Source organism: Ascaphus truei, chromosome 4 (genome assembly GCF_040206685.1).
Source record: "Ascaphus truei isolate aAscTru1 chromosome 4, aAscTru1.hap1, whole genome shotgun sequence".
NCBI classification, from domain to species: domain Eukaryota; kingdom Metazoa; phylum Chordata; class Amphibia; order Anura; family Ascaphidae; genus Ascaphus; species Ascaphus truei.
In genome coordinates this window covers 84830324-84858316 of record NC_134486.1, presented here as the reverse complement: position 1 = coordinate 84858316, position 27993 = coordinate 84830324, and the positions used below count along the sequence as shown (strand labels likewise).

Here is a 27993-nt window from a genome sequence, read left to right as displayed (position 1 = left end):
TATCTCAGGAACCAGGGGATCCCCGGATCTGAAATAAATGAGGTTCGGTTCTGGGGACCCTCTGCTTGCTTTTTCTCTCTGGCTAAAATGGGCAACTAAATTATCTTTGTTAAATTAAGAGTCAGGAAAGGCTTCACAGAGTTAATGAATTGTAGTATTTCATACAATGAACAAAAACACATTGGTGTACTGAAAGAAATTAGGAACCAAACTAGGGCTCATTTAAAAAAACATATACTGGAGCACTCATTACTGAGCTTTTAATTGTGATTATGTATATCTTTATTTATATAGCGCCATTAATGTACATAGCGCTATTAATGTACATAGCGCTTCACAGCAGTAATACAAGTGACAATCATATAAATAACAAATAATACAAATAACACATAAAGGGGAGAAGTGCTTCAGACATAAAAGTAACATTTAGGAAAAGGAGTCCCTGCTCCGAAAAGATTACAATCTAATTGGTTAATTGATGGTTGAGTTGATGGTTAAGTACTTAATTACCATTGCTCCATTCCCCTGGGGTAGTCTTGCAAAAGAGGGAATACCTTGGCATGGCTTGAAAGCTTAAAAATGTTTGGCCAAAGAATTGAACTAAATGACCCTCGCGTGAAGAAAAACAGATAAGTATTTAAATATATGATTTGTCATATTGGATGTAGCACTGAGGCATTTTTCTTTTGTTACACTATATAATAGATACCAAGAAAAGGGGCAGTGCGGATTGTCCCACATGGATACCCGTCCTCCTTGTCTGATTCTTTCACAATATTATAATGTCTACTGCAGAGAATATCTATATATATTTCTCTAAGGATGTTTGCACATACCTCTGTGCTAGTCTGAACAGCTTGTCACTCACCCAGAGATAGCCTCTGTGATAGGCTAAGTGGCCTCTCACTCACCCAAGTTCAGCCAATGAGACTGCCCATTCCTCCCTCTGTGATAGGCTGAGCGGCCTGTCACTCACTCAGAATAATGTAGGCTGCACATCTCTCTCCCTCTGGGATAGGCTGAATGGTCTGTCACTCACCCAGAGACAGCCAGTGATTTACCATACAGTTTCAAATGAAAACAATTTCTCATACTACTAGCTTTTTCAATGACCATCAACAAGACCAAACGTTTGATAAAATATACCCTTACCTAGCTAAGCCTGTTTTCAGTCATCGACAATTATATGTTGCTCTATCAGGAGTCAGATCGTTTGATTCACTTTCTATAGTGTCGGAAAAGAACCCAGATATTGACAATTGTGTCTTTAGAGAAATCTTTGATCAAAAAAATATAAGTAAAAAATAAAATAAGCGTGAATGTTTAATTCATAACCTTTCAGATCTCCTAGATCTGCGTATGTTACCCTGGATACAGCTAGTAATATTATAAAAGATGGAGGAGGCCTAGTTATAAAAGTGAGTCACTGTTCTGCAACGCCTCAAATCCTCACTTAGCTTTGGCTGACCATGGTATATGTAACGTGGCTGTTGAACTTAATCAGAATAATCGCTTGTGTCATTATTTGTGAATAACGACTACTTAGGCCAAATATATGTGATGATTTTATTTATAATACAAGTTACGTACATATTATTATAAAATGGTTTGTCAAACCTCAATGGAAGATATTAAAAATACACAAAGTAATATACAAAATATAATAAACAAGCTACATTTATAAAAGCTGCACGAGAAAAGAAATTGAGATACAAAAATTCTGTTTGTTGTTATTTTTGTGCATAGCTCAGTATTATTAGGAAAATGGCCATTTACTGTTTGGTAACAGTTCAAGGATAGATAAGAAAAGCATAATTGTCCAAACTCCTTCATTATTTAGTTATTCCAGTCTTCAGACATTGCAGGATTCAAGTGATTTGCCACTGGTGGGGGGGAGAATGTTGCTTTTTAACCTGTTCACTGCCAGAAGAGACGGAAATGCATTGCTCTGCAGGGTCCTCTGGCAATTAAGTGGTTAAACAAAGGCCTGCGTTGCCTTCTTACCATCCAATCATAATATGTAAAAAAGATTCCCTTTTCACAAACCATGCGTATGTAGTGCATACATGCAGGTGTAGCAGACGTTATTGTTTTCAGCTGTCTCAGCTGTTGGAGGTTAGTGGCTCCTCCTTCCCAGGGTTTAAGCCCGCCCCTCCCCACTTCCCAAGGCAGACGGTCTTTTTCATTCTACTGGATATAGATCCAATGTTGGTCTTTCTCCCTCCTAATAGAGGTAAATGAGAATTTGAATCCTAATAGAGGTATATTAGTATTTTATCTGGTAGTGATAGGACCTGTGAACTGGGTCTGCCTTGTCGAGGCTCACAAGCCTACAACGCTTTGGCCAAAGGCTTAAACTAAATTACCCTTTTTCCTGAGAATATATAAGTATTTTACTGTGTATTTTTGTCATATTGGATGTAGCATTGGGCTTCTCTATCGCTCGCATTATGTATATACACACACACGTGAAGTATAATGGAGGATGATGATGATGATGATGATGATGATGATGATGATGATGATGATGATGATGATGATGATGATGATGATGATGAAATTTAATCCCATGCATTTTCTCATTCTTTTTCACCTCCATATTTCAGGGGCAATGAAGTCTTGTGTTGTAAAATAGATTTGTAAAGTGGCTTTTTGAAGTGTTTCCACACGACTAAAACAAGACGTACAGCAAAAAGAGCGCATGCCACAGCCAGCAAAACAGCTAGAAAGAAGAAAAAAATGTTACATTTGAAGAATACATTATATCACTTAGAAATACATTTGAAGGTGATATAAACAATAATGATCTGAAGACATGCATATTTCTTATACAGTACGTATGAAGTTAGGCTTCATAAACTAGCAAAACAAACTAACATTAAAAGAACTGCAGAATAAATTGAAAGAGAATACATTTTGCCTGCCATCTATCTGTGTGAAAATAGGAAGTGGAAGCTTTCATTCAATAGGCGATTGGCAGAATCTGAAATAATGAAAAAATATAATCCTCACCTATAAAGACACTGTTTCGTCCTGGAGATGATGCATTGTAGTTCTTATCTAAGGCTCCGGATAAGCCTACAATAACCACTGGGTATACAGTTATCGTGTAGCGGACATACTTATCAAAGACAAAGTTCTCCAAACAAAACCTGGAAAAAAAAGAAAGAAAAGAAAATGCAATAACTACGTGTGTATGTGTGTGTATATATATATATATATATATATATATATATATATATATATATATATATATATATATATATATACACATACATACACATACACACTGTGATACAATAATTGTCCCTGTATAGGCTGAAGTGGTGCATCTAGTGTGCTTTCCAGTCTACGGGGAGTTAATCTCCCCTAGAGAAGCTAGCAGCAGCTGCAAACTAATTGCGCAGGCTGGACTCCTGATTGCATAGGGAGTTAAAAGTTAGGAAATGGCTTGCTCAGAGAGAGACTGCTTTCCCCAGAGAATGTGCTCTCCAGCTAATGAAGAGGCTGGCACTGTCCCTTACATCCGCTGGACGGTGGTCGCACAGTCTGCTGGGACTGACTGGGTCTTAATCCCAGGAAGATGGAAGGACGCGTGACTGCGCTGACGCAGGGATGTCGAATCCATATCATTGCAACTACAGAGAGGAGGGATTCTCTGAACTCTCGCAGGGTCCAGAGGGAATTACCAGGAGCCCCAACAGTAACAGACCAAGAGCTAAGTGATTTATTAATGTACCTAAGACTGTTCATATGGGGTGCATATGATAGGGCATGTTTTGGGTGGATAACCAGTTTAGCTGGCGGCCCCGTTAGAAAAGGCTGGAGTATGTTTAGTTCGTTTTCCCTAAAGGGAATAGGTGTTATTTTTATGATTTGTTTTGACTTAAAGGGACGGTGGGCCTGATGGTGTATAATTTAACCCTGTAAATAAACCCTGTGTAGAGAAATACAATGTTTCTGGACTTATTCTGGGATTAAAAGATACTGCAACGTGATGTGGGCATCAGAACACACACACACACACACACATATATATATATATACATACATATATACACATACACACACACTATATCCGTTTATGATTAAATTGCATAGGGGCAAAATAATATGTCAGTCATCATTAATTCTATATTTGTGGAGGGTACATCAAGGATTAGTGCTAGTTCTGCAGAAATTGGATTTTCACATTTCACTGATCCCTTCAAAGAATTACAGCTATGTCTGATTTTAGGGAATAACTAATCAATTTGCTAAAGTGATAATGCCCTGAGGTTTCATATGAATGATCACCACTCCAGCAATCACTCTTATCTTCTCTGCTTTGCATCACTATCCCTATTAAACGGGATTTCTCTCTGCTGGCTTCCTATAAATCTGCGTATAAAAAGCACAAAATCCACCTATTTTACTTTGAGCCTCTACTCTCCTTTGCACCTCCATATATCTCAACTCCGATTTCTCGTTACACCTGTACTCGTCTCTTACGCTCAATCCAGGGATGTCTCATCTTTACACTTTGCCCCTACAGCCCTCGTCCGTCTTAAACCTTTATCACTAATCTCTCCCTACCTATCAAACTTTCTCTCTCTCAATACTAGTCAAGCACCTTCACTTTCCACCTCCAAAGCCCAGCTTAAAATTCCCATCTTAACCCTTTGAGTGCCAGTGTGTGTGTTTTATATATATATATATATATATATATATATGTAGAGGTATCAGTACCGTGTTAGCCGAGCTTCAATAATCAAAATATAAATAGATGATACCGTTCTGTGGCTAACGAAATGCTTTTATTTGTGCGAGCTTTCGAGATACACTGATCTCTTCTTCCGGCGATGTTACAATAATGAAGCAATGAATACTGTTTTTAAGTATACCTTTTGCTTGCTTCATTATTGTAACATCGCCGGAAGAAGAGATCAGTGTATCTCGAAAGCTCGCACAAATAAAAGCATTTCGTTAGCCACAGAACGGTATCATCTATTTATTTTATGATTATATATATATATATATATTGTGACAGAAACCAGGGGATGGTAATAAATTCCATATATAGGGCTCCCAGGATACTGAACAGTTTCTATCCTGTCTGGCCTGGGAGTGCAGCCTTATAATACATGCACTCCATCCCACAGTTTTGGGCAAGCGCTGGAACTGAGGGATTTCTGTCACCTGTCATGCTAATTAGAAATCAGGTATGTAAGACTGATTTCCTGTTTGCTCTTGTCTCTTCTCCAGAGCCTGGAAGGCTGCTGAACACAGTGGGGAGAAGCCCCTTCCCCACACAGGTTCAATTGTTCTATTCATTTGGCTAACTCTGCAAAAGTACCTTGTTTTGTTGTTGGAAAGTGGAAAAGCCACTTCCACCCTGAGTTAGGGAAATCTAAGTTAAGTTATCGCTCAGGTGAGCAGCTTTTGTTTTGATGTGTTTTGTTGTATGCACTGTGGCAGTCTCAGTGCCTGGGACTGAATAAACCAGGCACAGCCTGTTTAAAGGAAGAGTACGTGACGCCTCCTCATTTAACCTACCCCAAAAGACCGTGTTCTAACCGTCCCGGACAAGCAGCGGAGCCCCGGAGTAAGCTGTTTGTCACATATGGTGGAGAATGCGGGCAGAACACTAAAAGGTCTGGGGGTTAAAGAACTTTAAAAAAAAAAAAAAAAAAAAAAAAAGTTTTTTTTCTCTCTCTCCAAACAAGATGGAAGACGTGGTGAGTGCGCTGGTACGCAATGTCGCTGTCCAGAAAGACGCGAATGAAGCCCAGCAACAGGCGAGTGAAACCCAGCGACAGCTGTTAATAGCCCAGCAAGAGACTAATGCAAACCAGCAAGAGACAAACCGCTTGCTGAGAGAGGAGCAACAGAGGTTCGCTCAGGGCTTACAGCAGGAACTCGAGATCCTGAGGGGGACTATCAGTAACCTTCCACTGGCAGTGGCAGCCCCAGTTCCGAAAATGACCAGGGCAAGCCACTACCTTCAGAAGATGGGACCCTCGGATGATGTGGAAGCCTATCTTCTCACGTTTGAACGCACGGCACAGAGAGAGGGATGGCCAGAAGCTGAGTGGGCTGGTCTAATCGCACCCTTCCTAAGCGGCGAACCCCAGAAGGCTTACTTTGATCTAGAGCCAGCCGAAGCTAACGTCTATGCAAAATTGAAGTTCGAGATCCTCGCCCGCCTCGGCGTAACCACGGCTGTTCGCGCCCAAAGGTTTCACGCATGGTCCTTCACGATGGATAAAGCCACCCGAAGCCAGATGTATGACCTCATCCACCTCGCCCGGAAGTGGCTACAACCCGAGATCAACTCAGCAAGCCACATCGTGGAACGGTTGGTCATGGACCAGTTCTTGAGGAAACTTCCCTCTGCCTTACGCCATTGGGTCAGTCGGAGTGACCCCCACAATGCGGATGAGCTTGTGGCCCTCGTAGAAAGGTACAATGCAGCAGGAGAGCACCCGCAACCCCCAGTCGTGGAGCAACCCCACTACCCGAGGTTCCAGGACTCTTCCAGAGACGGTAAAAGGGTACCGGGGTTAAGGGGAGCTGAAGAGCGGCGACCACCTTCACGCAGCACCAGCAACAGTGGTTCGCACACTAAGGGCAATAGCCAACATGGGGAGCCGGGAAAAGGCTCTAAGTGGGACACAGACTATGTACCTAAATGTGTAAATTGTCATGAGAGGGGCCACACAGCAAAAATCTGCCCACTAAATGATGAGCCCATGCAATGCAACAGCGTGGAACCTTATTCGCTGTTGTCCCAATGTATGCGCCCTAGCCCAGAGGACCCCTTGAATAACCATCTGTGGGCATTTGTAAAGGTTAATGGTAGGAGGGTTCGGGCACTTCTGGACTCTGGGAGCATGGTCACACTAGTGTCCGAATACCTCTTGCCCATTAAGAAGAAACAGGGAAACAGTTCACAAAGAGTGGCAATTTGTTGTATACATGGGGATAATCATGAATATTCCACTGTTGATGTTTTTTTTGAAACAGAGTTTGGTTCTTTAGATTTCAAGGTGGGTATTGTACCCAAACTGGCACATGATGTGTTAATAGGGACCGACTTTCCCCATTTTCTAAAAATGTGGTCCCCCGCTCAGAATAGCGCCCAGAGTTCAATAGCGGACCATAACGAAGTATTAGAAGAAATAAATCCTTTCCCGTTTTCAGAAATGGAGGTTGACGAGGGCCCAAATAAGAAGGGGGAAAAGGAGGAGTGCTGTAAAATTCCCTTCCCCATCACTACTTTGGTAGGGAATACCCCAAATCAGGATGTTGATCAGACACTTACCACCCCAGAACCGGATAAGACCCTCGCTGACCTAGAGGTCAGTCCTGGGAGTTTTAAGAAGGCCCAGTGGGAGGACCCCACATTAGAGGTAGCAAGGGGAAATATACGGGACCTGAATAGTACTCTTGGCCAACCAGATAGGTCGCTTGCTTACCCCTACTTCGAGGTAGAGAACGACCTAGTATATCGGGTTGATAAAAGAAAATCAGTTACAACTAAACAATTGTTGGTACCACGGACATTCCGTAATGTAGTGTTACACCTCGCACATAGTCATCCATTGGGGGGACACCTAGGGGTGGAAAAGACAAAAGAAAAGGTTCTCCGAAGCTTCTATTGGCCTGGGGTTCTGGCAGAAATTACGAATTATTGTTCCTCATGCCCAGCATGTCAGATCACCGCCCCGTTCAAGGCGTACCGCAGCCCATTGGTACCCCTTCCCATAATAGAGGTACCATTTGACCGGATTGCTATGGATCTAGTAGGACCCCTAATAAAGTCTGCTAGGGGACATCAGCATATATTGGTAATATTAGATTATGCCACCCGATATCCGGAGGCAGTTCCCCTACGTAGCACCTCTGCCAAAAACATAGCAAAAGAGTTAGTAGTTCTGTTTTCCCGGGTTGGAATTCCTAAAGAGATTCTATCTGACCAGGGAACACCGTTTATGTCCCAAGTAACAAAAGAGTTATGTAAACTCCTAAAAATCAAGCATCTCAGAACCTCAGTCTATCATCCACAAACAGATGGTTTAGTGGAAAGGTTCAATAAAACCTTAAAGAGCATGTTACGGCGGGCGGTCGATAAAGATGGGAAAAACTGGGATTGTTTGTTACCGTACCTGTTATTTGCCATTAGGGAAGTTCCCCAATCATCCACAGGCTTCTCCCCGTTTGAACTATTGTATGGCCGACACCCAAGGGGCTTACTGGATATAGCCAAAGAGACTTGGGAACACGAGGTTACCCCTTACAGAAGTGTAATAGAGCATGTTGCCCAGATGCAGGACCGCATTGCTGCAGTCCTACCCATAGTGAGGGAACACATGGAGAAAGCTCAAGAAGCACAGAGGAATACGTATAATAAGGGTGCTAGGGTCAGAATTTTTTTTCCAGGTGATAGGGTACTAGTTCTGGTTCCCACCGTGGAAAGTAAATTCCTTGCTAAATGGCATGGGCCATATGAGGTCTTGGAAAGAGTGGGAGAAGTAAATTATAAGGTAAGACAGCCAGGTAGGAGGAAACCTGAGCAAATTTACCATATAAACCTACTCAAGCCCTGGAAAGATAGAGAAGTCTTGTCAACCCTAGTAACCCCAGGTCCGTCAGAGAGTCAAGAAACTGACCCAGAGGTTAGCATAGCTGAAACCCTGTCCGTTCATCAGAAACAAGAGGTTCAGAATTTAGTGAGCAGAAACAAAGAAATCTTCTCTACACAGCCAGGTAGAACTAGCGTAATTGAACATGACCTAGTCTCTGAACCGGGGGTCCGAGTTAACCTTAAACCGTACCGAATCCCAGAGGCCAAAAGAGAGGCTATAAGTTTAGAGGTTAAAAAAATGCTAAAACTAGGCGTAATTGAGGAATCCCAAAGTGGGTGGAACAGCCCTATAGTCTTAGTCCCAAAGCCAGATGGTACAACAAGGTTTTGTAATGACTACCGGAAACTAAACGCGGTGTCAAAATTTGATACTTACCCTATGCCCAGGGTAGATGAACTTGTAGAGAGACTGGGCAAAGCCCGATATCTCACAACCCTAGACCTAACAAAAGGGTACTGGCAGGTTCCCCTCACAGAAAGGGCAAAAGAAAAGACAGCCTTCTCAACCCCAGACGGCCTCTTTCAGTATAGGGTGCTGCCTTTTGGCTTACATGGAGCTCCCGCCACATTCCAAAGAATGATGGATAAAATTTTAAAACCACATGCTCGGTATGCTGCTGCCTACCTGGATGATGTGGTAATCCATAGTGAAGATTGGCAATCCCACCTTCCAAAGGTCCAAGCTGTGCTCGACGCAGTTCGGTCTGCTGGACTAACTGCTAACCCCGCTAAATGCACCATTGGTCTGGAGGAGGCCAAGTATCTGGGGTATTCTATTGGCAGAGGTTTACTCAAACCCCAAACACTCAAAGTGGAGGCGATACAAGGTTGGCCAAGGCCAGTTACAAAAAAACAAGTAAGGACCTTTTTGGGGTTAATTGGGTACTATAGAAGGTTTATTCCCAATTTTGCGACTAAGGCAACCCCACTAACCGACCTCACAAAAGCAAGAGGACCACTTATGGTAAAGTGGTCCCCCGAAACCGAACAGGCCTTTAGAAGCCTGAAAGAAGCTCTCTGTGCCCAACCAGTGTTGGTCACACCTGACTTCTCCAAAGAGTTCGTAGTCCAAACCGACGCATCTGAGGTAGGGCTGGGGGCGGTACGCTCCCAGGAGTCTCAAGGTGAGGAACACCCCATCCTTTATTTAAGTAGGAAACTAAATCCCCAGGAGAAAAATTACTCCATAGTAGAGAAAGAGTGTCTCGCAATAAAGTGGGCTGTAGAGACGCTCAAATACTACCTGTTGGGGAGAAAATTCCGGTTGGTCACAGATCATGCACCCCTTACCTGGATGTGTCAAAACAGGGAAAAGAATGCTAGAGTGACCAGGTGGTTCCTAAGCCTACAACCCTTTAAATTTTCTGTGGAACACAGGTCAGGGCACAAACATGGCAATGCTGACGGGTTGTCAAGGATGCACTCCCTAATATCCATGGTCGCTCATCCCTCAGGGTCTGAGCTGGGGGGGAGGATATGTGACAGAAACCAGGGGATGGTAATAAATTCCATATATAGGGCTCCCAGGATACTGAACAGTTTCTATCCTGTCTGGCCTGGGAGTGCAGCCTTATAATACATGCACTCCATCCCACAGTTTTGGGCAAGCGCTGGAACTGAGGGATTTCTGTCACCTGTCATGCTAATTAGAAATCAGGTATGTAAGACTGATTTCCTGTTTGCTCTTGTCTCTTCTCCAGAGCCTGGAAGGCTGCTGAACACAGTGGGGAGAAGCCCCTTCCCCACACAGGTTCAATTGTTCTATTCATTTGGCTAACTCTGCAAAAGTACCTTGTTTTGTTGTTGGAAAGTGGAAAAGCCACTTCCACCCTGAGTTAGGGAAATCTAAGTTAAGTTATCGCTCAGGTGAGCAGCTTTTGTTTTGATGTGTTTTGTTGTATGCACTGTGGCAGTCTCAGTGCCTGGGACTGAATAAACCAGGCACAGCCTGTTTAAAGGAACAGTACGTGACGCCTCCTCATTTAACCTACCCCAAAAGACCGTGTTCTAACCGTCCCGGACAAGCAGCGGAGCCCCGGAGTAAGCTGTTTGTCACAATATATATACACATATATATATATATATATTACTGTGTGCTCATTTGCATCGGACATGGTGCCGCAGACCGTGTGGACACGTCCTCACGCTGAGCGAACGGACTGCCTTAAGGCAGTGTTCGCGTCCATGTGGCATGCGGGCGCGTGTGCGCGGAAGCGGACACGCAAGAAATCAGTTCAAAGTCTGATGAGAATTATTGGAGCTCGATACAGCGTTAGCCGCCACTGACTTATATTGCAGTGAACGCCAGATCAAGCTCCTTGTTGGAGCTTAGTGAACTCCCCACCCGTTCCCTATTGTTTTTCAAGGCAGGGGTAATTGTCCCATTAGAAGTGAAAATTAAAAGGCTTTTTTGTACACTAATATAGTGGAAGCAGTAGGATAAAGTTTGTACCTTTTCAATGAAGAATGACGCATTCTAACATACAACTATCACCACAGTACACAACAGAAAAATCTATTGTAATTACATACCATAAAACCACTTCGAAGGCCAGTATGGAGAGTGCTACAGTACCAGAAGTACTGTTGGGAAAACCACCATTGTACGTCAGAACTACAGCAAAGTTTAATAGACTGGCTACTGTGGTCCAAGTCGCGTATAGAGCAATTCCATTTTGGACCTGTGACAAAAAAGCAATTAAAAGGTCATTAAAGTAATAGATACAAAAATTCAGATAGTTAAGCTTTGCATTTCTACCAATGTTGCTTAAAAGCATTGCTTTCAGGCTAATGAACTAAACAGACTGTTGTAATTAAAATAGCTACCAATGTTAAGAACCCACGTATAGTAATCTTAAACGGTTAAATACAAAATTTCTTAACATCGTTAGCTATTTTAATTACAACAGTCTGTGTATATTTGTGGCTGGCACAACTATGTGAGGCAATTAGTCTATCATGGCTTAAGTACATTTATATATAGAGTCCAAAGCAGATTTGACTCATACCCCTGAAGAAGTTTTTTTGTAAGACGAAACGCGTAAGGTTAAGGTCCTCGCTATGACCCTATAATCTTAGTCTTTAGACTGACTTTTAAACACCTATCTCGAGCTGTACACACATGCCAAGGTGCTAGGGACGGTTGCGGCGATCCCTTCGACTGATTGAACTGCCGGGTTGCAGTAGCTCCGAGGCGGCGGCGGCCGTGTTGGCATCCCTGTGGAGACCGGACCTTACCAGATCCCTTTCCGGAACCGAGATAGGATTTTATCCTGAAATGCCCGAATTTGCTACCACATTGTAAGTAGCTGTCTACTTGCGCTGTATAACTCAGGGGTGCGCAACATTTTCTGGGGGGGGGGGGGGGCGCGGCTGTTACTGAGGCCCTGCACTTCCCAGAAGGCATTTAAAATAAATGCCGTGCATCGCGCGAGGCCTCTGTAACTTTTCACTTACCTGGAGTTCCAGTGGCGCGTCTCCATGGCAACCGGCATCATGGGTCATGTGACGCCAGAACCGTGCAGGGAGGGGGGGCACGAGCCGGAGAGGAGACAGGGGGGCGCATGTTGGTAAGTTTGCGCACCCCTGGTATAACTAATACAAACATACTTCACTATATTGGCATTTTCTTTCATCTTCAGGTTCTACCCTGGCTTGGAAATATCTTATGGATTCTCATTCTATATATGTCCGTGTAGTTATCTCATATACTGATTGACCTATTTGTCTTTGATTGCACCTTTTGTTTTCTTTCCCTTTGTTTCATTTTGGTTATTGTGTATAGCCATTACATTGTGGCAGCATCCATTGACACATTCTAATTATTGCTTGCTGACATCTTGCGCACCTTATTCCTTTTTTGATATAGAGATATATATTTATAATATATAAAATGTTGATAATGCCAAATTGTTTACAGAAAATAACCCAGAAACACACACATATCTATAGTGGCGAGAACAATTTGAGAACTCCAATGAATACGGAAATTCCATAGTTTTTCCATGATAACCTTCTTGAATCAATAACAGTCTTTTCTTAAATATTCAATAGGATTTATATTAACCAATTCCATGTCTTTTGAAACAAAATGATGTATGAATTAGACAAACAATGAGTAATTAAGAATCAGGGTATGTGAAAAAGTAAGTGAAACCCTGGTTTTATCAGCTTCATTAAAAAGGGATAATTGGAATCAGGTGTTTAAATAATTAGGTAGATCTTCAGGGGTGAGTTTTAGAGGCCCCATTCTATATAAAGAGAAGAAACCTTGTGAGTTTGGTCTTCATCATAACGGTGTGTGGAAACACAAAATGCCACGATCAAAAGAAATCTCTGAGGACCTCAGAAAAGCAGTTATTGGTGCTCATCAGTCTGAAAGGGGTTGTAAAACTGTTTTGAAGGATTTGGGGTTCCACCAATCAACTGTCAAACAGAAAGTCTGCTAATGGAGAAAGTTCAAGACCATAGTCACTCTACTCATGTGCGGTCGTCCCCCCAACATTTCTCCAAGAACAGACTGGCAAATCCTCCAGGAAGTCACAAAGAACCCCAGTGTAACATCCAAGGCCTCTCTTGCCTTGGCTAATGTGAGTGTTCATGATGCAACTATCATACAAAGAAGTAATAAGAATGGTGTTCATAGAAGGATAGCTTCGAAGAAACCACTGCTCTCTAAAAATAACATTGCTGCCCATCTGAAGTTCATCAAAGAGCACATAGATGATTCACAAGACTTGTGGAACAATGTTTACTAGACAGACAAGTCAAAGGTAGAATTTTTTGGCCTCAATGAGGAACGTTATGTTTGGTGAAAACCAAACACTGTGTTTGAACAGAAGAACCTCATCCTAAGTATGGTGGTAGGAGTGGGATGGTTTGGTGCTGCTTTGCTGCCCCAGAACCTGGACAGCTTGCCATCATTGACACAACCATGAATTCTGCATTGTATCTGAAGATTCTAGAGGAGAATGTCAGGACATCCGTCCATGAGCTGAAGCTGAACCGAAAGTGGGTAATGCAGCAATACAATGATCCTAAACATACAAACAGATCTACAAAAGAATAGCAGGAGAAGAAGAAATTCCGTGTTTTAAAATTGCCTAGTCAAAGTCCGGACCTAAACCCCATCGAAATGTTGTGGTAGGACTTGAAGCGAGCTGTCCATGCAAGGAAGCCCTCAAATGTCGCTGAGCAGTTCTAGAAGGAGGAATGGGCCAAAATTTCCCAAAACCATGGCAGAAGTAACTACCAAGGTGATTCCTTTCAATATGGATCATGTTGCCTCACGGCAAATCAATATGGGTAAATGTACCTTTGACTCTTGCGAGATACATGTGTTAACTTCTTGGGAGGGTGTAACAACCGTGTTTTTCCGGGTAGTCCATATCGGAACCTTGATTGGAGTCCATATGTATCTCCCAGATGTAACATACTCCCATGTGTTTTACAATCAATTGACATGGCAGCCGGTATCAGTAGATTTATGCAACACCCAGGGACATGTGGTATTATGTATGCCCTACCACAGGGGTGTGCAAAGTTTCTGTGCAGCACCACCCTGCCTGTCAGCCCCAGCGCTCGGCCCCCCCCTTGCCAGTGAACGTGTCAAATTATGCCGTGGGTCATGTGACATCACATCACGTGAGCCCGCCCAGTCATTTTATGTGCGTTACCATGGTGACGCGTCACGTCACATGACCTGCGGCGTAATTTGATGCTGCATTGCCATGGTGACTCACCCAGAAGCCAGCTGAATCCCGGTAAGTTGAGGTTGCAATGGCCTCGCGCGGTCCCCTGGCATTTAATTGAAATGCCTCAGGGAAGAGCGCTGGGCCTTTGCAACCGTCGAGCCCCCGCCAAAAATATCCCGCCCCCCCCCCCCACACTTTGCACACCCCTGCCCTACCGCATGGTTAATCTAAAGGATTGTTGGATGCATTCTAATGAGTGTAATCTTACTATTTCTCCATATGAAGTGGAGGGTCAAATATTCTATTTGGGCCATGGCAGAATGTGTTTCCATCTAAAAAAGGAACAGAATCTGACATACACAGATTCCGTATGGAGATACGTGGTTTCTTTGTATCCAGGAACATGTTGCGCAAATCACTCTGTCATTAGGTGTATCCCTGGATGCAATGAATTTCATGATGCCACCGATTCCCAGCGTATCTTTTGACATACCATGGTCTCAGTTCATTCTGGATCTTGATCCATCCATGCTTCAGTTAGGGATGACAGCACAACTTAAACAGAGAGAGGATTTGTAGATAGATTTTTGGGGTTCAAAACTGAGCTTCACTGAATCTTCCATTTAAGGGGTTAATTTGGCACGTTCTGTGAAACTGCTGATATACGGCTTCACAGAGTGCAAAAGAAACAACCTTGCTTGGTACATGTGGGAGTACACCAGAGTAAGATAAGTCTGCTACACAGACAGCAGATAAACGACCTTCAATAATGAATATATGCTTTGTGCTTTGTTGTGTAATACGGCAAAATGTTGCGCACCAATAATCAAAATATGAAATATACTGATACCGGTGCTCTCTAAATAGCTCTGAGAGGAGGCCCGCTGCAATCCAGGTACAGGATACACAGGGAAGGCCCGCTGCAATCCAGGTACAGGATACACAGTGAAGGCCCGCTGCAATCCAAGTACAGGATACACAGGGAAGGCCCGCTGCAATCCAGGTACAGGATACACAGGGAAGGCACGCTGCAATCCAGGTACAGGATACATAGGGAAGGCCCGCTGCAATCCAAGTACAGGATACACGGGGAAGGCCCGCTGCAATCCAGGTACAGGATACACAGGGAAGGCCCGCTGTAATCCAAGTACAGGATACACGGGGAAGGCCCGCTGCAATCCAAGTACAGGATACACGGGGAAGGCCCGCTGCAATCCAAGTACAGGATACACGGGGAAGGCCCGCTGCAATCCAGGTACAGGATACACAGTAAAGGCCTGCTGCAATCGAGGTACAGGATACACAGGGAAGGCCCGCTGCAATCCAAGTACAGGATACACAGGGAAGGCCCGCTGCAATCCAGGTACAGGATACACAGGGAAGGCCCGCTGCAATCCAGGTACAGGATACACAAGGAAGGCCCGCTGCAATCCAAGTACAGGATATACAGGGAAGGCCCGCTGCAATCCAGGTACAGGATACACAGGGAAGGCCCGCTGCAATCTCAGTACAGGATACACAGGGAAGGCCCGCTGCAATCCAAGTACAGGATACACAGGGAACGCCCGCTGCAATCCAGGTACAGGATACACAGGGAAGGCCCGCTGCAATCCAAGTACAGGATACACAGGGAAGGCCCACTGCAATCCAAGTACAGGATGCACAGGGAAGGCCCGCTGCAATCCAAGTACAGGATACACAGGGAAGGCCCACTGCAATCCAAGTACAGGATGCACAGGGAAGGCCCGCTGTAATCCAGGTACAGGATACACAGGGAAGGCCCGCTGCAATCCAAGAACAGGATACACAGGGAAGGCCCGCTGCAATCCAAGTACAGGATGCACAGGGAAGGCCCGCTGTAATCCAAGTACAGGATACACAGTGAAGGCCCGCTGCAATCCAAGTACAGGATACACAGTGAAGGCCCGCTGCAATCCAAGTACAGGATACACAGGGAAGGCCCGCTGCAATCCAAGTACAGGATACACAGGGAAGGCCCACTGCAATCCAAGTACAGGATACACAGGGAAGGCCCAGTGCAATCCAAGTACAGGATATACAGGGACGGCCTGCTGCAATCCAAGTACAGTATACACAGGGAAGGCCCACTGCAATCCAAGTACAGTATACACAGGGAAGGCCCGCTGCAATCCCAGGTACAGGATATACAGGGAAGGCCCGCTGCAATCCAGGTACAGGATACACAGGGAAGGCCCGCTGCAATCCAGGTACAGGATACACAGGGAAGGCCCGCTGCAATCCAGGTACAGGATACACAGGGAAGGCCCGCTGCAATCCAGGTACAGGATACACAGGGAAGGCCCGCTGCAATCCAGGTACAGGATACACAGGGAAGGCCCGCTGCAATCCAGGTACAGGATACACAGGGAAGGCCCGTTGCAATCCAGGTACAGTATACACAGGGAAGGCTCACTGCAATCCAAGTACAGTATACACAGGGAAGCCCCGCTGCAATCCAGGTACAGGATACACAGGGAAGGCCCGCTGCAATCCAGGTACAGGATACACAGTAAAGGCCTGCTGCAATCGAGGTACAGGATACACAGGGAAGGCCCGCTGCAATCCAAGTACAGGATACACAGGGAAGGCCCGCTGCAATCCAGGTACAGGATACACATGGAAGGCCCGCTGCAATCCAAGTACAGGATACACTAGGAAGGCCCGCTGCAATCCAAGTACAGGATACACATGGAAGGCCCGCTGCAATCCAAGTACAGGATACACATGGAAGGCCCGCTGCAATCCAAGTACAGGATACACAGGGAAGGCCCGCTGCAATCCAGGTACAGGATACACAGGGAAAGCCCGCTGCAATCCAGGTACAGGATACACAGGGAAGGCCCGCTGCAATCCAGGTACAGGATAGACAGGGAAGGCCCGCTGCAATCCAGGTACAGGATACACAGGGAAGGCCCGCTGCAATCCAAGTACAGGATACACAGGGAAGGCCCGCTGCAATCCAAGTACAGGATACACAGGGAAGGCCCGCTGCAATCCAAGTACAGGATACACAGGGAAGGCCCGCTGTAATCCAAGTACAGGATACACAGGGAAGGCCCGCTGCAATCCAGGTACAGGATACACAGGGAAGGCCCGCTGTAATCCAAGTACAGGATACACAGGGAAGGCCCGCTGTAATCCAAGTACAGGATACACAGTGAAGGCCCGCTGCAATCCAGGTACAGGATACACAGGGAAGGCCCGCTGCAATCCAAGTACAGGATACACAGAGAACGCCCGCTGCAATCCAAGTACAGGATACACAAGAAAGGAGGAGTAGAGGCTCCACAGATTTCATAAATGCAAATATTTATTGAAGCCAAATGAAGTGCCCAACGTTTCGGCCGTCATAGCAGCCTGTGACAGCCGAAACGTTGGATACTTAATTTGGCTTCAATAAATATTTGCATTTATGAAATCCGTGGAGCCTCTACTCCTCGTTTCTTGTGCTTTGTTATAACAGATGTTTCTTTATACTAACAAACTAAAAGGTTAATTTGTAGTTAGGAAAAAAAGCTATATCACGCCTTGCTTGAGGAATATTACCTCAGTGCAGGAGAGAATCCTCTAACCAAAAAGACTGCTCTCCATGTATAACCTGTAACAACATCTTGCCTGTGACTAACTGAAGCTTGGAATTCTAAAATTCCTCAGCAATAAATATTGGATCTACAAGAAATCTGTGTTGAAGGCTGTATTTTCCCACTAGAAGTATTTCATGGTACTCAGTGTTTACGAACAAGCATTGAATCTGAGGAACAAAACGAACACAAATATATTTTCAATGGCGAGCCTTGGTCAGCATTTCTGACCGACATAACTCACAGCGGAGGGATTAGAGATGGGCCCCTTTTGGAGGGGTGAGTTCCAATTCTCTCATCATTCATCATTATTGTGAGTACGTGGTCTCGAGGATCCAGTGATTATACAAGGGTCACAATATGTGACACGTGGTTTCTTGACTACCAGCTTCTGGAAAAAAGAGCCATGGTCACGGAACTATACTTAATGGGACCCATGTGAAGACTCCATAGCTCAAACCTCCCTGAGATGGGGGATATTCACTAGAGCGCGAGTGTTTGCCCCTGGACAGTCCTGTAATACAAGCTTCAGAGTGTGTAAGTAACCTGCAATACTTTGAAAGGTTTTTAGGTGAATACATATGGATTTATTCAAGTGCAGGCTAAGAAATGTAGGGCTCCTCTGGTCCCGCCCATAGATTCATGGTGCGTGGATATCTGGGGATCCTTATGGACACAGGTTTATAAATGTTTTTAAAGAAATTGATGAAAATAAATTTTGCACCCATAAAAATAAAAATAAATTTCAGCTCTTGGCCAAAATGGTGTTAATCTATTAGCAAGAAATTAGATTAACTAAAGGTCAGCATAGTCCATTTCTCAGAGACCAAGTAACAGTATGGTCCAGCATGCCCCGTACAATGATATAAAAGGGTATATGGTTGAGAACTACCCTAAATAAAAAAGACCATGTAAACCTTTTACTTGTTACTATTGTAACAAGCCTGGTCATATGAAAATACATCGCAGACAAAAGATCCAGGATAGGGAACAAGCAGCAATCCACAATACTGCTCCCCGATCACTCTATCATTTGTCGCTAATCCAAAAATACTTGCTCTCAAATTCACAGAATTATGTCTCCCATAGATCCAGAAACCAAAAAGAATACGTATCATGCTGTCAAATGACCTAAAGGATGGAGTAAATAGGGTTGCCAGGTGGCTTCACCAAAAATACTGGACTCAATTGTGAAAGGTGCGTCAGGTCACTATAACCAGGAAGGAAAATACCGGACACATACATGTCCAGTATTACAGTACCTCTCATTTTTTACTGGACATAGTATCCAAATACAGGACGGTCCAGTTCAATACCGGACACCTGGCAACCCTAGGAGTAAACGATATAAAGGAAAAATTGAGCGAGCATAGTAAAGTATTCAACAAGTGGACAGAAAATGTGGGGGATAAGAGAATTGTTTTTTTTTTAGTTCCTAACAAATTATCAAGGAGGTGGGATAAGTCACGGGTTAATAATGAATTACAGAGCCATTATATATTGAATCACAGCTCATTACCATTTTGCCTACAAACAGCATGAAATATGAAACCAACGCCCCCTCCCTCTCTAAAGTGTATCTATGCAACATGACTTGCAAGTTAACCTTCAATTACCAAAGAAATGGGCTAGAATGCAAAAGGCATGTCATTCTTTTTATGCAATACAAAGTATTAAGAGTTGTTCTAAGAAGGAAAAAATGAACTCTTATGAAATTATAATTGTTGCTGCTTTGTTCTCAAAGTGTGAGACATTAGTACCGGTATATATGTTGTTATCATTGACAAGGTGTGTGTGTGTGTGTGTGTGTGTGTGTGTGTGTGTGTGTGTGTGTGTGTGTGTGTGTGTGTGTGTGTGTGTGTGTGTGTGTGTGTGTGTGTGTGTGTGTGTGTGTGTATATATATATAAATATATATAAAACAAGAAGGTGTGTATATATATATATATTTAGGATATTTGATTAAATATCAGAAAGTGTCCAATTTCTGATTCGTCTGATAACTTCTGTGTTCTAACCTCTTCTGTCTGTTTTAAAATAACTCACAATTAACTGTTATTGTGTGATAGAATAATGTTTCCTTATTGTGAAGAGTAATATCATATCTCTCTATAGCATTGAATGATTTAAGATTTAATAAGGTTAAGAAAAAAATATACTGTATATAGAAAAATGAAGAATACATTCAGTTATTTTTTATTTTATTTCCAGTGAAGAAAGATTAATACTGGTAAAATTGTACAAAAAGAACAAGATATTATTTTTCAGGGCAATTGGTGATATGAATAACAGGGTAAACTCAAAGGATTGAGTTTAAAACAACCTCTCTATTTGCACTCATTACCTATTGCCTGTGTGTGTTTCTATAGCCATAAAAGATGAATCCCTTAGCTAGAAACTAAAAGCGGAAAACGACGAAAAACAAAAAAGATTTATTACATATTTAAATCATACACCCAAAAATTTAAAATACGTGAATATAGTTCCCCTCAGAGGAGCAATGGGGAGGGGATGGGATATATCAATCTGTGTAACTGTATAAATATATATTAACTAAAGAAATCCCTATCTTCCCCTGCGGTAAAAATATACATGTGATACCCACTCAAAATTCACAGTGAAATTGCAGTTACCTTAGTTGGTAGTATGGCATTGTGGTTGACAAGACGACTGCTGCCAGTCGTTAATACAGGGTAAACAAATCACTATAGATAACCCACATTGGGATGACAGAAAGTGTCTATTGTCTACAGGGTTACAGTGAAACCAGGGCTCTGTAAACGCAATTAGCTATTGCCACATGGTATCCCTCAAAGGGTGCAACATCACTGGTAAGTATAATATATTCACTAACGATATATTTAACAAGGAAACCACCCCTTCTATAGAAGCACACAATCCTGTGGTAGTACCACTACCCCTACACACTTAGCAAAAACATGCAATATGTAGTCTGTAGAATGCCAAATCCTAGCTGCTCTTGGGAATTTGAACCGGAGTTGTAGAGGGTTACAGCGAACCCAAAACCGGAGCAGTGGATGAAATATTAGCAGATGTAACCAGCCGTGTAGGAGCAGCAGAGAAACGCAAGCAACCTATCTACAGGGAGACCGGAATATAATTGCTAACTGGGGGGGTGTAGGAGAGGGGAGGAAGGGGGACGGGGTTACGGCGAACCCAGGCGGAGGTAAGGAGAGTATACAAGCCGTGTGGGTATCTGTCACATGCACCGCTGGCGCTCCTCCGTGACGTCACTCTTGTGACGTCTTTATCACCGACACGTGTTTCGCGCGTGCAACGCGCTTCTTCAGGGGGAGGAGTCTACGCTTCCGATCCTGTTTCTGGTATTTGTATGGGGATCTAGCTACCGATTGGCTTGTAGATACAAATGCATACCATCTTAATTGAATAATGGTGAATGGCTTCACCCTGTCAGACCGGGTCCAAATCGAGTGACTCATTGTCACGGACATAATATTTATATAATTGTTCTATTAGTGGTCCCTACTATGTACAAATGTTTCCAAAGGTAACTGCAATTTCACTGTGAATTTTGAGTGGGTATCACATGTATATTTTTACCGCAGGGGAAGATAGGGATTTCTTTAGTTAATATATATTTATACAGTTACACAGATTGATATATCCCATCACCTCCCCATTGCTCCTCTGAGGGGAACTATATTCACGTATTTTAAATTTTTGAGTGTATGATTTAAATATGTAATAAATCTTTTTTGTTTTTCGTCGTTTTCCACTTTTAGTTTCTAGCTAAGGGATTCATCTTTTATGGCTATAGAAACACACACAAGCAATAGGTAATGAGTGCAAATAGAGGGGTACTTTTAAACTCAATCCTTTGAGTTTACCCTGTTATTTATATGTATATTACCTCCCTTGCACCTACCATTTTAATACTAGGACATCTAATTTCATAGGTGAGCAGTTTTTCCTATATACCTGTGCAATTGGTGATATGCCCAGGAAATTGGCAATATGCCCAGATTAATGCCAAGGTTTTTTTAACAATTAGAAAATTAGTGAGACTGAGTGAGTGAGGATAGAATCACGGTCGACTTTTTAAAAGAAATCAAACACCGTTTTTGTTTTCTATGTACCGTAGAAATAATTATTTGTTTTATGGATGAATTGTCATCATTTTATTCTGTATAACCCCATATAAAGTTCTGTTAGGACACAAAATATTTGTCTGAGAGCAACTATTACTACTCAAAACCAACCAAATCGGATTGGGGGTGTACCATTTGACACTCAAATGTGAAGTCTCAGTCCTTATATAAGGCCTGTCCCGTCTCACTTGAAGCGAAGAAGATGACGGTGCAAACTCTGCCCCTTTTGGATTACAAACAAGAGAAGACAGAAGAAAAGAATGAGGAAAGAATGAAAGAAGAAAATAACTTACCAGAGACGGCTCTACAATCAACATATGACCATGGACTTCTTCGTATCGGTTGTTGAGGAGCATTGTGTCGTGGGTCGAGAGATGGTGCCCGAGTAGGATTCGGAGGGTGAATACAGAAAAGGTAAGAAACACATTGATTGTATGTTATTTAATTGTGTATTTTTTTTAAGTTGCCCATTGACTGCCAATGTGTTTATTGATGCCCCTTTCGGTGTATAGATAACCACAGTGACAATGTATTTTTAGCCAAATTTTGGTTTTTATTTCATTGTAATGTATTGTATTTTTTGTTATGTGTTTTTTTTTTAGCTTGCCCATTCATTGCCATTGTGGCAATCCATGCCCATATTGTAGGCATGGCTTACCACTGTGATAATCAATGGGTAGAGGGGTGGGGGTAGTTGCCCCGGGGAGGGTTGTTAGGCTCACCGGGTGGGTCTAGAAGGGGGGGTTAACCCCTTGATTACTATAGCGGTTACTAACCGCTAAGGTGATTAAGGGGTTAGTGGTCAGTAGTTTTTTTTTATTATAATGTTGCTGCCCACGAAGGATGAGGAGGAAGACGAAGACAGCCTTCATCCTGGCAGGGATAATTACAACTTTCATTTACTTTATGCTGGTTGGGTAATGTTTTATTTTTAATGGGCAAATGTGCTATTATCCAGATCTGGATAATAGGAATTTTGTCCATTATTGTACTGTATGTGTTGGGGAAGGGGAGGGGGATGGGAGTAAAGGTAGTGGGTAGTAGGGTTGTTGTATTTTAATGTTTATTGGGGGAAGAGGGGGTTGGTGAATGGGGGTATTTGACCCAGGGTGGGTGGTTAGGCCTACCAGGTGGGTAGAGGGAGGGATTAACCCCTTCATTACCATAGTGGTTACCACTGCTATGGTAATGAAGGGGTTAACTGCTCCCGCAACCTTCCTGGTAGGCCTAACCACCCACCCTGAGCCATGTACCCCCATTCACCCACCCCTTCTACCCCCAATAAACCAGGTACTGTGGCTTAACCCCTTCATTGCCGCTAAAGTAATGAAACTGTTTTAATGTAAATTTTAATAACAGAGTATTGAAGCTGAGGGTCTCCTGAGCTGAACCGCATTCATTTCAGTCTCAAGGACCCCCTGCTTCCCAAGTTACTGGCCCCGATATGGGTGCAGGTTTCCCCACATTGCCCCGCATCACGTGACCGGGATATTTAACCGTGCAGGAGATACCGGCACCCCATACCAGGGCCTGTAACTCTGGAAGCAGGGGCCCCGGATCTGAAATTAATGCGGTTCAGCTCAGGAGACCCCCTGCTACAATACCGTGTTATTAAAATGAACATTAACATGGCACGATCACCTGTAAGAACTGCGCACGGAGATGCAGCTCCTCCAGGTTGCAGTTTAAGCAAACAGTTTAAGTGCGATAAATCTTAGGGAAAAATAAAAAAAAGTAGTAGTAATTGCATTTATTTTACCGAACTTTAAGAAATGTCTGATTTTTCTTTGTGAATAGCATTTTGACACACATTTTTTAATTGTGTGGTAAGAAAATGCAAACTCGCTCGGCAATGCACTGAACTTATCGAAGTTTAGTGAATAGGCCCTATAGTTGGTTAATGTTAAAGAATGGATTCCTCGTATTGGCCGCTATCCATGGTCACGATGCTGCTGAGGGGAATGAATTTGTTCTTGTGTTAAAAATATTCAAAGGTTATATGAAAGAATAGTTGGAAAGGTAATGAAATTGTGATAACAATTTAAATTTATAATTTACCTGATGGGGAAGATTTTAGAGATTTTTTTAAATTAAGGTTTCTCTGTTTAGATTCACGACAGGACAGGGGCCTGTTTATTTCTCTACATGAACAGCTCTGTTGGGTTTTCAAACAGCAGAAACATTGCATTTCACCGTTACAAACTGGCAAATCCAGAATACAGTTTGTTGAGAGGGGATGATTAATTAAGATTAATAAAATTAGGCATATTAAGGCAAATTCTGAAGGTATTTTTACAATTGTAAAGAAATTTATCAATACTATTGTACTGTAAAAAGCTTGTAACACAAAATCAAAGATGTTGAATAGAAACAGTATATATAGATCAATGTAAATTATACAGGAAATTCAGGTTAATCTGAGCAAACAGATATCAGTGCTAAGGACTGATATTGTGCTTTGATCTTTATGTGGCTCAGTGAGTAAAAGACACTGACTCGGGCACTGAGTTTGAAGTAGGGGAGCTGGTTCAATTTCCTGTGTTAGCTCCTTGCGACCTTGGGTAAGTCACTTAATCTCCCTGTGCCTCAGGCACCAAAAAATAATTTGTAAGCTCCTCTAGGCAGGGACTGTGTCTGCAAAATGTCTCTGTAACGCGCTACGTAAGACTAGTAGCGCTATACAAGGACACGCAAAGAAAAAAACTGTTTTTTCACTGTTTTATACAAATGTCAGTGAAAATGAATGAAAGTGGGAGTAAGATAAGTCCGGTACATGGACAGCAGATAAACGACCTTCAATAATGAATATATGTTTTGTGCTTTGTTATAACAGATGTTTCTTCATACTAACAAGCTTAAAGGTTAATTTGAAGCTAGGAAAAAACTATATCACGCCTTGCTTGAGGAATATTACATCAGAGCAGGAGAGAATCATCTAGCTAAAAAGACTGCTATCCATATATAACCTGTAACAACATCTTGCCTGTGACTAACTGACGCTTGGGATTGTAAAATGCCTCAACAATAAATATTGTAACTGCAAGAAATCTGTGTTGGAGACTGTATTTTCACACTAGAAGGATCTTACGTAATTTTCAGTGCTTACGAACCAGCATTGAATATGAGGAAGATAACAAACATATATTTATTTTCAATGTGAGAGACTGCCCAGCAGTTACAGGAAACGCTTAGTTGAAGTTAGTGCTGCTCAAGGGGTCCTGCATCTAAAGGTTAATATAGTTTTCCCCGCATGGATATTGAATCATTTGTGGATAAATAAATGTTGAAAAAGTATCATGTTTTTGTCTGATTTGTTCTATTATTAGGAGTTAGATTAAGATCTAATAACATTTTAGGTTTGAAATATGTGAAAATTCTAAGGGGTTCACAAACTTTGTCCGCATGACTGTATCGATCTATCTATATATTGTTTGGCTCCCATTTAACATTTGGGTTGCACATTGATACCCTGACATCCAAAACCTATGCCAAACTAGGTGTACTTTATAGGAACAAATCCTCAATAGGTCTACTGGTCAGAAAGTGTATTGCACAGCAGATGCTAATGCCAATTATAGACTATGGGGACATAGTATATGGCTCGGCACCGCAAACCCACCCTAGCAAACTTGATACCCTCTACAATTCAATATTAAGTTTTGGCCTTCAATGCAACTACAACACACATTACTGCAAAATGCTCAAAGAACTAGATTGGTCATCACTTGAGTCTAGGCACAAAGTTAATATTTCCTGTCTTGCCTTCAAATACTTTCTGGGCAAGCTACTTGTCTACCTCAACAAGCTCCTCACCCCTACCACATGCAGCACTTTTATAGTAAATAAATAAATATATTCTGTTTGATTTACCAACATTGGCAACACCACCTATATAATCATATGCCTTGTGATCTCACAACATTCATGATTATATGTCAAAAATATAATTAAGACAGCATTTCCTTGTCTATTTGTAAATTTGAACCAGTAAAGGGTATTTTCCTGTTTCCTACAAAACATGCATCTGCCTGTACGTTCTAATGCTGTAAATTAATAGCCCTCAGTGTTTCGGACAAGTAGACCAATATTTATTAACCATTTCAAGTTTATGGCGCAACTTACAAGAATTCTGATGAGCCACAAGTCCACTTTATGCATTCTCTGGAACCAATCCCCGTGGAAGAATAAGGTTCGATAAGAAATAAAGAGAACTATGTAGTTTGTTAAGGTAATGGCGCCCAAGAACACCAGAGCAGGAATCAGATACCTAGGTAAACAAAAGACAGCGTCAAACATGTGCTTTACAGTAATGCATCTAACACAAAAACAATGAATTCCCTGTAAAACAGATTGATAAATAACATGTATTGCTAGAAATACTTCAACACTTGTATCTTTTAAAAGCATTTGAGCAAATTTGAACAGTATTCCACATTTTGTTTTGAAAACAATGAATAAAGGAAAGGTTTTTCAACTCGTATTCTTTTTGGAGTCTCCTAGATCACGATTTCTTGGCTTTACCTCACAGAAACTCAGTCTCACACCTATTCACCGCCTTAGGCCGTGCTTATAGTGCCGGCGACGTCGCCCGAACACAAAAGCATTGCCGCCGCCGCCGCCGCGTGCACTTATAGTGCGCGCGACAGCAACGGAGCGACGGAGCGAAAACTGGTAGCCGGCAAAATTTGATTTTTCAAGGGCTGTCGCGTCACGTGACGTCCCTTGAACCAATCAAATTGCCAGAATTACGCAACGCCGCCACCCTGCGAAATATAACTTTCGCCGTTGGCGACGGGTGATATCACCCGTCGTGTCGCCGTTGCCATTGACGGCACTAGAGGCACGGCCTTAGTTGCCCCAGAAAATCAATAACAAGAAGGTCCCATATTAAAGTGACATCGGCTCTTGCCATTTCATTTTAAAACATTTTGGTTCGTGTTTTAATAAGTGCAGCAGTTGCTTAACTTTAAAGCAATTTAATTATCTAAGCTGCCGGTCGATCTGTTCTCCTGTGATCGATCGGCGAAGATCCTGCTATCCCAGGACACGCAACATGGCTGCGTATGGATTACTAAGAGTCTTACTAGGCGTACTAGGAGTCTTCTAGCAGCGAAACAACTCTTAATAGGGAAAGCTTATTTCAGTGGGGACATTGCAGGGTGATAGTAGGGAACTTAGAGAATTCAGTGTGCCACCGCTGTTACCTCCACAGCACGTTGCCGAAATAACCCATTATTATAGATAAGCTTCGCTACCATATACTAATACTCTGGCAATTCTCCCCTGAAATAAGTAACTCATCTACAGGGGTGTTTTTTTTAATCTCTGTATTTCAGCCTTAGGCCTCGGTCCCGCTGCGCTCGTTGGCGCGGGCGGCAGGTCGCGAGTTCCCCACCAGCAGGGGAATCCTCGCGAGCCGGTCCCGGTCCCCACTGGCTGCACAGCTGATTACACGCTGTAGCGCGTCAGCCGCTGGAGACACCAGAGAATGGTGTTTCCTAGCGTTGACGCGTGACGTGTGTGGCTGTGAGCCAATGGGGAGGGGAGGCTTCGGGAGGAGGAGAGGCTTCGGGGAGCGGGGAGGAGTGTGGAGTGAAAGCAGGTGAGTGCCTGTCTGTGTGTGTGCCTGAGTGCCTGTCTGTGTGTGTATGTGTATGTGTGTGTGTGTATGTGTGTGCCCGAGTGCGTGAGTGCCTGCCTCTGTCTGTGTGTGTGTGTATGAGTGCGTGAGTGCCTGCCTGTGTGTGTGTGTGTGTGTGCGCGCGTGTGTGTGTGTGTGTATGAATGAGTGCCTGCGTGTGTGTGTTTAAAGTTACTTTCCAGCCCGAGTCCGTGGAGGGAGGGGGGGGGGGAGAGTAGCGGGTCCCTCCGCTCAAGCCACGCCCCCCCTCCCTGTCAAACCGCCCACCTCCCGCTCCAGCTCCCGCTCCCTACAGACCGCAGA

General features: G+C 43.2%; 1 protein-coding gene across 1 annotated transcript in view; it reads right to left on the bottom strand.

The window, feature by feature from the left end:
* Positions 1-1547: 1547 nt before the first annotated feature.
* Positions 1548-27993, bottom strand: part of LOC142492911 (uncharacterized) — a 39597-nt gene continuing 13151 nt past the window's right edge. Inside the window, exons 5-8 of the mRNA XM_075596129.1 lie at positions 26172-26316; positions 11159-11307; positions 3013-3152; positions 1548-2722 (exon numbers count right to left, since the gene is read on the bottom strand). Coding sequence (XP_075452244.1) covers positions 2580-2722; positions 3013-3152; positions 11159-11307; positions 26172-26316 — 577 coding nt within the window. The 3' untranslated portion in view covers positions 1548-2579. The remainder of the gene's footprint in view (positions 2723-3012; positions 3153-11158; positions 11308-26171; positions 26317-27993) is intronic.